Genomic DNA, 12,259 nt, shown 5'->3' with positions numbered 1-12,259 from the left:
ACGGCTCCACTGCATTTGTCAGAGCATGCAAATTAAATTCTACGATGAAATTTCCTCCATTTTCAAAGAAATGTGGTGGCATGGAATCACCCTAACAACCATCGGGCATCCTGACGACTAGCTCCTTTGGCATTTTGTTCCTTGCCAGTGTTGCAAAACCATCGTTGGACTTTCCTGACTCGATGACATCATATGCTGTCAATCTCTGTTATCTGAAAATCCAAACAATATCTGTTGCCGAGCAACCATAGCCTTCACTTTCAATAATTGTGGCCCTTCGGTTATACTTTGGACTTTTTCTCAGCATTGCGACCGTTTTGAGGTTATGTCTGTCCAGCATATACGTTAAGCTTATTTGGGCACCAATGGTGAGAAAATGGTGACCTCTGCATGTGGTATAAAATGGCGGGAGTTTCAAATTGAATTTTATCCACCCGCACCCTGGAATATCATGCGATAACATTGAAGCCCTCAAGATATTAGCGCTCCCTGCGAATGAAATTGATTGAATGTATACATACCCAATCAATCTCCTTGGAATCAGGATCTACTCTCCCTGGTGCTGTGACAAAACCAGACCATAATTCTGATGCAAAGTGTGGAGCCATGGGTGCCAACAGCATCAAGAGCACTCCCAAGGCACGCTCAAACTCAAAGCCTTGCTGAATGACGCATGGAGATGCTTTCTGAAACAACAAAATACCAAATGTAACGTAAACTAACAATCAGTCACATTTATTTTTGTAAGTAAAAACCATAAAATATTTACAACAAAATTATTTTTCTTTAGATAAAACTCGGTGAGTTATTAATAGTAGAATGCGGCTCTTCCCCACGAAAGAAAAATTAGGAAAATTTACTTACTGCTACAATACATGTGACTTCACTGTTGACGTAACACCCAAAATATAAGAAAAACAAAATATTTTGGAGGGGAGGTGAATTTGGAAAATCAGAACTGGGAAAGCAGGCACAAGGACATTGACGAGAGAGAGAGAGCAGTACTTAGACCAGTTTCACTGACACCAATGAGATTAATAACAGTGGGCGTAGCAGTAGGAAGAAGGGGGCACTGGATTCTCTCTGCACAACGCTGATCTTTACCTTTGGTGATCACGTTCCCATCTTCACCATTCACATGCACCCACCAGAACCTTATCGTTTTCGTGGTCATGGTAATTTGCAGAGAATATTTTCTCGTGGCATTTTCGTTCATTTACAAAACACTCTTTAATCTATTAAGAGTTAAAAATTTCTAGCGTGCACATGAATAAAATATTTTTAACCATGGCTGATCTATAGTGCACATGGCTTGACAACCTCCTTGAATATCTTGATTCAGGTTTCTAAGATAATAAAGTCTGTTGTTATTATTTCTCTCAATCAAGGCTTAATATAATTTTTCTCAACATTAGATGTAATGATAATGTACTTCACCATATACCAGTCTACTAACTGGAGTCTCCACCAAACAAGTTGTAAACGAAAAACATGAGATTGGTCAATTGGGAAAGCAATAAGAAGCCACTGATTGCAGAAGAGATGGCCAGAAAGACGAATGGAAAAAAGTAAACAAATAATTAGGAAAACATGAAAATTATGACTCATGGCTCAAGTCAAAGACTCTAAGTCCACCGCACCTAGATAGCATGGCGAATCCACAATTTCCATCCACAAGTGCTTAACTGTTTACCCGAGGCCAAACTAATCATGCCATGAACCATATGGTAGACCTTTTGGTATCTGGTGAATGTTTTTGCAGGAAAGAGGTTCTACATTGTGGTAATTACCTAATATCATTTATTTAAACATCCTCCTCTGATCGGCATTAGACTTTGGCAACCAGACTGCACTACTTCCACGAATGAGTAGTTATGCTCATCAGAGCATTTTGTCTAGGACTAATTCATTGTTTTTCACCATAGCTAGAGGCCCACTTACTCCGTTCATATTGCTGTTATTAAACACCTTTTCCCATCGACTTTGAGAATTTTTATTAGAATCCATTCATGAGAAATGGTGATGTATGGGAGCGGCTGAAATGATGTCGGGCAGTCAACAAAGGAACGACACAAGGCAAGCTTTTTCCAGAACTAAGGAATACAAGATACGGTTGAAAATATGTGCACTTGCCCACAAAATAGAGATTCAGTTTTGATATTTTCACGTTTATGCAGACGTTGAGTTACGTGTAACCACTGTGAATAGGTCTAATTCACTACTGCCATATATTTACATGTCAATCATAGGGTATTAAACTGCATCTTGGACATCACAGTTTATCATGCGTTCATTCATAGTCCACAAGTGAAATATGGAATTGGCATGTGGGGACACTCATGCAATGCCATGCACCTCTTTAGACTGTAAACATGGGCAGTGAGAATCCTAGGTAAAGTTCCAAGGGCATGTTTTTGTAGGCCTTACTTCAAAAAATTGAAAATTCTAACTATTTTCCATGCCATTATTATTACACAGCAAAAAAAAAGCCATGTTCAATTTAATAAACAATGCTGATGTACAAAGATACAAGAAAAACCAAGGGAAAGAGAAAATTTGATGTCATTTAAGTCTAAACTTTATCAATTCCTGTGTGAATACCAATTCTATGCGGTGGATGAATTCATGTCTCTCTCCGTAGATAAACAATTTTATTCCTATGCACAATGTTCCTGTTCACTGCTTTTCTCTTTTTATTCCATGTGTTTGTGGCTGTATCACTTGTACTCAACATGTCTTTTAGGAACCAATAAACATCAATCAATCAATAACAACATTCATTATGTGTTTCAATTTTACTCGTAGAGGGTTCATGAACTATAGTATATGAATGTTGCATTGTTTTCATCGAAGCATTAATTATGTGAAGTAGCATGGTGCTTTCAGCTAACCTGGCCTCAATCGCACAAAAGAATCCAGCTATTGTATCCAGATAGTAGAAAGTATTCATTTAAGGCATCATGAAAACCTCATAAGTACCCCATCAGCAAGCTACTGGATTTGCTCAACCTACAAATGAATGTCTCAATGACCAAGAAGGTGCCCAGCAGCCGAGTGGCCACAGAAAAGGCATTTTCATCACATCTCCAAGGGGATTGAGCCGAGCGGGAGGATCCCAGAGTTACCCTGAGGGCATTGGAGAGGCCCTGCATCTTGGAGATGGCTACCGACAGCTGATAGGACGATGCATAGTTGAATGTGGCACCCTTGAGGTAAAAGTTGCGCGAGTCCCACAACTGCTGCTCCCCTGATGCAAAGTCATCACCGAGGGGAAGAGGAAGGCATTTCCCACTGCTCCGCAACTCCCGAAATTTCTTCATCATGAGCCAGAGCTTCTTCTGCCAGTTGATGATGCCAGGAAATGCTACAGATGGAAAACATGCAGGGAGAATTATTTCACTTTCTCTGACAACTTTATGAATTGGCAACTATAAATACTGACTGAAGGCTTCAGAAATGACAATGGGTGGTCGTCTATTTGTGTTATAAACACATACTCATGTTCACCTGGAAGAATATCAAGTGTGGACACTGTTATTGGGGACATACATACCATGTGTTGAGTTGACCCATAAAATATGGGAAGAATAACAAGGATGGAACATGCTCACAAATTCTCTCAAAATAATGACACAATCCTGACAGCAAACCCCTCTGCCTATCTTCTCTCTTTAAGTACTCCGCTCAAATTCAGGCATGCAATTGGAGGCCCGATTATACTTGATCAAGTTGCTATTTTGGTTTCCTTGCTTGGATCACTGCTAATTTCATGAGTGAATCTGGGGGATCGAGATGTTGCGGGGGCTGACGTACTGGCTTCCCACCCCGAGGGCTATGGTTCAAATCCCGGTGGTGTTGAATATTTTTCAGAGGTATCTCGATCCCTACTTGAGATGCTTTGTGGAGGGCACTTTGAGTGAGTACGCCGTCCGTCGGATGGGACGTCAAACTGCAGACCCCTTGGCGCCTTTCGTAAAGAGTAGACTAAGGCCGACGCCGGGTTTCTCTCCACCCTCCATCCTTTCCTGTCCATCCCCTATGGCGCAAATGACCTCAGCTGTCAGTCGCCTCCCCTAAAAAACTATTACTATGAGTGAATCTGCTCCTGTTTCTTGAGGGATTACTGCCCAAAAGGAATTTCTCATTTTTTTATGGGATATTCCTAGTAAAATATTTCAAATTATTAACATTTTAGTATATGTGACAATTATATTTAAATCAATTTCCATTTTTAAGTTGGAATTCTTTTCATAGATATACAGGGTGAGGCAACAAAACTTCCTTTTTTTCAAAGCATTTTGGATTTGAAAAAAGGAAGTTATTTTGCCGCACCCTGTGTTCCTTAGGGAAAAAAGCTTTTCTTCTAAATGGGCATGATTTTAAAGCAACGTGGGTACAGTCTAAACTGAAAATCCGTGAGCAATTGGATAAACCACTCACTCATCATCATTGTATTTCCCGGTCCAGAAGATGCACTTTATTAACTGCAAAATGTGTTCTAAAATCAGCCTGAGTCATTATTATGGGTCTGTGGGGGTAAAAGGGGAATAACTTTGACCTAATTGTGCAAGCTGATTCACAGGAAAAATACTCCAGCAAAGCATTTTCCCCAGCATCTTGCAAACAAAATGGTTGCCTTTGTCATTCATTGTGATTATACCACTGTTTCGAGTCAGTAGTAAGCGAGAGTATTAATATTTCATTGAAAGTACTTCCTAAAAATTCTCGAATAAATCATAGATTTATTAAATGTAACACATTAATTTACATGTGGTGCGGTTGCGAAACAATGCATCGTCAGGCTGATGGGGATTACTTGTATTGATAAGTAATTGTGTGTTATAATGCCACAAGTTGTTGAAATGCATTGTAGCTTAAAGTAAAAGCCTTCGGAAAATACCAAACTCATTTTCTATTCGATTATTGTCACCCTTCTTTGGTTCTATTGTCAAATGTTAGTATAACTTTTCTCCTAGCAGATTAGGTGCTTAGGTATATGGAGAGTAATAAAATCGCATGTAAAGAATTGGCAATCTATTTCAAAAAGTGTCATCTGCAAAAGAACGAGGATTTAGAGGAACACATGACTTATCTCTCTTGAATGCAATATGCCTTTATAATTTCCACATACACGCAGACCTGTATACGACTGGAATATTTAATTAAAAATATAACATTTACATTCAACCATAATTTTAGAAACTAGCAAGCTACACATATTTTCCCACATAGAACAGCAGTGCTGTCTTTCATGACATTTTCATTGCCATCCACGGCACATGGTACAGATAATGCAGGAGTTTGGATTGGTGAGGGTTTATGTAGATGTTTCATGGGAGCACAGACACACATGAATACACACCCATGAGTGCATACAATCTATATCTCTCTCACACACATGACCACATGCAGAAAGACACACATGAAGAAAATTCTTCTTCTGCTGATAAAGGGCCTCGGCCTCCTGGCACTGAAATATCGACCGGCCATCCATGAGCTTTGCAATTATTTTAATAATTTTTTGTGTACCTGTTCAACTCATGTCAGTGGCCTTATGGGCGATGTGCATAAAATATATAATAAAAATAGTCCAGATTCACCAGGTGCTTTCCGGACACATGGGTATAAAGGAAAAACGGGTCAAGAAACATACAGATCACATGGGATCGCCAGCACATTGCATGGACAAAATAAATCCAAAACCCTGGCTGCGCCATTCAGGCGAGAGCTCTAACAAATGTGTGCGTGATCATAGGGAAATATGTTATCACCCACGTGACACCCTTACTTGTCACACATTTATTCCAATCACACCCTAAAACCAATCAACGTGAGACCATTTAATGTGCAACAATATCAAGAGAATGCTCTTACTCTCTGGTGTCCACTTCCTGTGCGATGTTGGGGCGACGTCGGCCAACACGAGGAGGCGCGTGGTATCAGTTCCATGCTCAGCCATCATGTCAGAGGGCACCACCCCATTGTGCTTGGATTTACTCATCTTCTGCCACGACACTGCAACTGGTTCCCTGGTGGCTTTCTCCAGCACCACCTTGCCTAAAGCGGGATGAAACATTACTACTCTCTCTCTCTCAAGCACACCAGTCACAACTACGGGCTACGATAAATGCGAAAAAAGAATGCGCAATGGACTTGGGGGAGGCAACCAAAGCAGAGCGTACTCGTGCATGGCTCGACCCCAGCTAAGGGGTAGTCTTCTTCTTCGAGGCACTTTCACCAATGTTTTATTCTATTAATGAACTTCTTGTCCCATGAGTTTCTTTGTATTTAAACATGTACTTAGTATTTATCATTTCTTTATATAACATTGACGTGTCTCCTATATCTGTCCTTGTTTTTTACAATTGTACAAATCTGCTGGGCAAATAAAATTACTTACTTACTTACTTATTTATCCAACCTCTAAGGCCATGTGGAGAAAGTCAACCATGGTTCTAGTGAAGTCTTCGCGGGATTCTCAGCGGATGAGGTCCTCGCTCAGTGGAAAACCCACTAAGACTCCACTAGAATGGTGTACCATGACAGCACCTAATCTTACATATATGCACAGGGAGGAAAAACATCAAACCATCTGTTGCTTTGAAATCGGCAGAAGGATAGGGTGAAGCTCCTTAGTTCATCAGGACCATACCAAACTCTGCCTACTTCGAAACTTCTGTTGCCCCCTCGGTGTGTCAAAACACACTGCAGAGAGGCCAGCACGGCACTGGCATGGGAGCGGATCCATCACAAAAGAATCGCTTTGGACAATAATGTGAGGAGCCTAAAATACCAACACCTCTGCCCTCTCTCCTTTCAATTGCGACTACATCGACAGAGCCACTGCCGCCCAAGGAATACTGTCACATCCTAAGGACTTGGAGATACAGTAAAAGAAGTTAGAGAAAATCTCCAAGCACAATAAGATGGCCCCGGAATCGTAGAAGAGTCGGATTGACATCAACCGAAATACCTTGGTGGGCCAACAGTGTCCATCCTTTCAAAGATCCTCAACTTTGCTCCGTTGAATGTAACATTTTTATCTCAAAGGATGATTCCCTCAAAGCAAAGGATGCTCTTGGTCGACAATCTCATATGGAAAAAAAGTTGTTTTTGAAAGTGCCTCAGCACGTAGACAACTTTTACTCTCGTTTGTCCAATTTTGTCTCCTTCCATGCTTTGCTTCAGGCATCCATCAGACTATGGAACTTCCCGAGAATGGTATTTCCCTCAAACGCACCCAAACACTTTCCACTTTAAGGAGCACAGTGGCCAAAGTACCCAATATGGCTATCACATGCGTCAAAGAAAGAGCACCACAAAAGGATGCAGCCTTAATTCCGAATGACACGGTTTCATAATGCATTTTAGAAAATACAACCTCTTATTCCACATGACAGAGGATCCAAGAATCCATTTCATTACAAAACTCCAGGGCCTTACGTGTGTGAGTTCTTGAAGAATCAAGTCTCGTACTTTTAGCATACATCAGGGAGGAGAGCAAATACCCTCATCGAGACCACAACACAGGTTTAAGGAAGATGCATTTCTTTTTACTCCGGAATAACCTCAACTTACCCTCCCCTCGAGTCAGTCAACTCACCCCTCACTTCCACTTCGCTGGGACGCAGGTACTTCCCTGACTTCTTGGCATGGTAAGTCTTGCCCATCACCATGCCCTGAACGAGAAGTCGCCGGAAGGGCTCGGGCTGTGGTAGTAACCCTTCAGAGTGCAGGAAATGGGCCATGAAGCGCGCATAGTAGAGATGAAGAATTGCTGCTCACATATTAGGAGAAGGAAAGTCAACGTGTGAGTGAAGGGGGAGGCTATAACACACACAAACATCGGGTGCAATGCAAGAGCTCACTAATTGAGAGAGAGCCTCAAAAATTCATCACATGACTGGAGATCTAGAAAATATTTGAGTTCCAGGCCCTTGGACATTCTTGCGTCGGAGCACCAAGATTCTCGAGTGAATTAATTAATTCTTGGGATGGACCAAGTAAATCATTTTCAATAATAGTTTCCCTTGAGGACTTTCAGCAGCGCATTACACTGTTAAACATACTTAAGTTATATTAATTCACATTCATTAGAGTCTTATGACAAACAGCACTCTTGATAGAAAGTGAAAAGTTCCAGGCTTGTAATAAATGGAGAGGAAAAACTAACAACACATACCAAGTGTACTAGTAGTTGGTCTATGCTATTTCTAGATGTTCCATACAAGCAGCAATGACTTAAATTTGAAGAAAAAATCACCTGGGTGCCCCGGCACATGGACAACTTTAACCTGTGTTCGTCCCATTTTGTCTCCTTCCATGTTACGTTTCTGGCATCCATTGCTTCACGGCACTTCCCAAGAATAGCACTTCCCTAAAATGCACGCAACACCCTTCCCAATCTAAGAAGCACAGTTGCCTAAGCACCTAATAGTTTTATTACCATTGTCAAGGAAAGTGGCATCACGAAAGGATGCATACTCTTCTCTTTGCGGAGATAGCAGCTGCTTTGCAAATGCTGTGATCGATTGACCCTCAATCACCTAACAACCATTGTGGATTTTGATTGGCCCATTCCCAAATTGCTGCCACACTTCTTAGCCTCACCTAGCAAGGCACTAAATAATGACCTGCATTTGGCAAATCCCTTTCCCCAAACTCCAAACGCCTACCTCCATTGCATCCTAATAGCTTACTCTCTTCCCTCTCGGTCTGCTCACATCACCAATCTTCAACATTCTTAATGAAATAAGGACAGTTTGCACTTTTCCCCAGTTTATTTAACGTACGACGCGTTTCAACTCACAGAGACATCATCAGGTACAAGACCTTGTACCTGATGATGACTCTGTGAGTTGAAACGCGTTGTACGTTAAATAAACTATGGAAAAGTGCAAACTGTCCTTATTTCATTATGATGAACTTCCACGACCTCAAGCCTGAATCTGTTGAACTTATTCAACATTCTTCACTACTCAAGATATCCTCCATCCGCATACACTCCCTGCTTTCTTTTCTCCCAAAAATTCTCTCTCCTCCTCAGCCATTCATTCAACTTATTAGTTTTCTTTATTTATTTTATTCTTTCTACCCATTTAGACAAAAATATCTCACAACAAAACCTACAATCCTCTTGTGACAAAACTAGGCTTGTGAGCCAAACAATAATCCACTCCATTTTCACATGCAGCGGAACCACACTTAACCAGCATCTTGCCTAGCGAATAATTTGCGAACTGAGCTAAAATGTTTTGGAAAAAGAAATTACTTGCTCAATGGGGGACTTTTCACTTTTCCCAAGTGATGAGGGGGGGATTCCCAGAATGACTGCGTGCCCACAGCTTCAGATTGCATTTGGCACTCATCCCACTGGCATCGCACTGTCACTAGTGATCACTTATTTCCCCAACTTGTGTTGGGATATATTATCCATTATTTTTTTGTGCAAAAATTTAATGATGTTTTGCGCACAGTTTTAAAGATGACCCCGAGGAAAAAGCTGCAAGAGGACAGCCATGAGAGAGTGAAAATAACCAGAGCAATGAGAAGTGAAATCAATGAAAAGCAAGAACGAGGCAAGAGCGTGGCTGATCTAGTGAGCATTTCATGGAGGAGACCAAATTACATGTTTGACACTAAAAGAAATAAAATACATTGGTCCTTATAGCTTCCGTCTCCGGCCCTGGTGGATTCCATCCACCCCTTTCACTTGAATGAAATCTTCACCATCTCCTATCAGCCTCAACTATCCAATGGACAGTCAAAGCTAAGGAAGCCACTTAGAACCAGAGAGGGACATTGAGTCAAAGGCTGCCATATGACTGGCTAACACTCAAAAATTGTTCAGCAACCTGTTCAGTATGCTGTGGTATCGAATAATTCAATTGCCGAAGGTTATGCAATATTTCCTCAGAACTACAGATGTATTAAAAAATCTGTACGTACCTGGAGATTATTTTTCCCAAATATTTTTTTAAAGAAAGGTAAACAACCAACCTCAACAAGCAAAAACTTAAGAAATTAACAAGACAATACCCACTTCAAGTAGTAGTAGTTTTGAGGGGAGGCGACCGACAGCTGAGGTCATTTGCGCCATAGGGGATGGATAGGAAAGGATGAAGGGTGGAGAGAAACCCGGCGTCGGCATTAGCCTACTCTTTACGAAAGGCGCCAAGAGGTCCGCAGTTTATCGTCCCATCCGACGGACGGCGTACTCACTCAAAGTGCCCTCCACAAAGCACCTCAAGTAGGGATCGAGATACCTCTGAAAAATATTCAACACCGCCGGGATTTGAACCCGGGCCCTCTGGGTGGGAAGCCAGTGCGCTAGCCCCCGCACCATCTCGATCCCCCCCCACTTCAATATATAAAAATAGAATGAAGAATATTCCAAATGGAATGGCAATGACATTAAACCAGTGGCTCCCTCGAGAGCTACGTAAAATAACTGGAAAGATTCCACCCTCAGAGCAGAGCATCCATGCACTTGAAACAGCAACGAGCCATTTGCACAACACCTTATAAATCCATGCCCTCTTACCATGCTCTTTCCCACCAATGTATAAATCAACAGGCATCAATTCCTTGACTTCCTCGGCTGAGAATGGCGAAGAGGGGTTCTTAGGGTCCAAGTACCTCAGGAAATACCACGAGGAATCCACAAAGGTGTCCATGGTGTCCGTTTCCCTCTTGGCCTTGGATCCACACCTGACCCAAACAAAAAAGCCAATGAACGGGTGAACAGAGCCAAAACTATTCCTACATTGAAGAAGCAACTATGCATCGATAGTAATTTATATTTACTTTTCATATTTATGTTTTTCACAAGCTGCTCTTAAATTTGAGGTTGAGAAATACTTTTAACATATTTCGTCGACATCAACAAATATATGTCTAAATACAAATGTAAAATAAATCTGTGCCTCATATTGTTCTCGTAGGTTTGAGAAAAGTGGAGACCACAGTCAATCATTGCGCAGGAGACCTTCAGAGCTGCGTATCTTATGAGTTACCACAACTGCAAATCATTAAAGAGAAGTGCCATTTGCCTGGTATTACTTGTCCATTAATTTAAATAGAAAGGCAATCAATAACCTTTAATATTGGACATTTGTACAACACATGGGATAAAATCATTACTAAAATTGCTACTATCCCTGACATTGCTTTGTTTTAGGTTACTCAAATGTATGTGGGAGGCAAGGAGATTTAGAGGCCTCACGCCATTGGGAGTAATTTTGAAAAACCTGAGAAGCAAAAATTGAAGAGAACTCCACGTGAACTCCTCCAGTCTGGGGTGGTGTTGAATGATTGTTTACTGAATGTGCTGAGAGTGCAGGCAGAAGAACACAGTAGTGGGGTGATGCCAGGAGGATTGAAGAAGTAAAAGATTTGAGTGCTAAGAAAGAGTAAAATATAGGAGGATGATTGTAGCTGATGGAGAAGAAGGGTGCCAAACAAATGGCTCTTACTCAAAATCCTCTACATTGCAAAAATCCTCTTACTGAGTAACTACATCTCCATTTCAATAGGCATCATCCTAGCCACACTAAATAATCAATCCTGTACTCTCTCTCAATCCAAGGCCATGGCCCAGTGGGCAGAGTGCCGAGGCCTCCTTTTCACACGCTCGGCCATTATCATTTCTTGGGATGAATATTTAAGGTGGTTTCCCATTTTCTTCCTCATTGCTGTTCTTTACATCAGACATGATATACGTCCACAGCAATCAACCTGAGGCATGAGTTGATTGATATGAGTGCATAGTTTGCATTCTACGTATCAGGAACAATTTCTTCCTGATGTGACTCTACTTCGCAGAGTGCAGGCTCGATGGTGGAGGGTCTGACCGTCATTGCGTGCCAATCACCAGAGAGCGCTTGTTCTGGCTAGACTGTGTTTTTAGTGGCTCTTGTTGAGTGACTCGGTGCAAGCCCAAAATGCAGTGAACAACTGAACAGCAGTGCTCCATCAAATTTTGTTTTGGACTAGGAGAATTGAGTATGGAGAAATTGGGCATGATTCGATCAGTGTTCATGGATCAAAGCATGACAAAAGCGCAGTTCTTAAGAGGCACGAGCTCTCCAAAGATGGCCGAGAGAGGGTAGAGGACGAGCCCTGCGCTGGATGGTCGTCCACATCCAGAACCGACAATGACGAGCAACTTGTGCGTGAAGTGGTGAATTCAGGCCATCGGTTAAGTAAGCACACGATTGCAGATTGTATTGGCATTGAAAAGAAGACAGTGCACACCAGT

At 41.6% G+C, this 12,259-nt stretch overlaps 1 protein-coding gene across 2 annotated transcripts in view; it reads right to left on the bottom strand.

Annotated features, from left to right (window-relative positions):
- The window catches only part of LeuRS-m (Leucyl-tRNA synthetase, mitochondrial), a 53,665-nt gene that overhangs the window by 12,360 nt on the left and 29,046 nt on the right, over positions 1-12,259 (bottom strand). For both annotated transcript variants that reach the window (XM_071589374.1, XM_071589375.1), the window contains 5 exons: positions 10,544-10,710; positions 7,604-7,777; positions 5,875-6,057; positions 3,126-3,364; positions 522-686 (listed from right to left, as the gene is read on the bottom strand). In XM_071589374.1, coding sequence (XP_071445475.1) covers positions 522-686; positions 3,126-3,364; positions 5,875-6,057; positions 7,604-7,777; positions 10,544-10,710 — 928 coding nt within the window. The remainder of the gene's footprint in view (positions 1-521; positions 687-3,125; positions 3,365-5,874; positions 6,058-7,603; positions 7,778-10,543; positions 10,711-12,259) is intronic.

Source organism: Hetaerina americana, unplaced genomic scaffold, assembly GCF_022747635.1.
Source record: "Hetaerina americana unplaced genomic scaffold, ioHetAmer1.1.p SCAF_37, whole genome shotgun sequence".
NCBI lineage: Eukaryota > Metazoa > Arthropoda > Insecta > Odonata > Calopterygidae > Hetaerina > Hetaerina americana.
The sequence above is the reverse complement of the archived record's forward strand: the minus strand, read 5'-3'. Positions and strand labels throughout refer to the sequence as shown.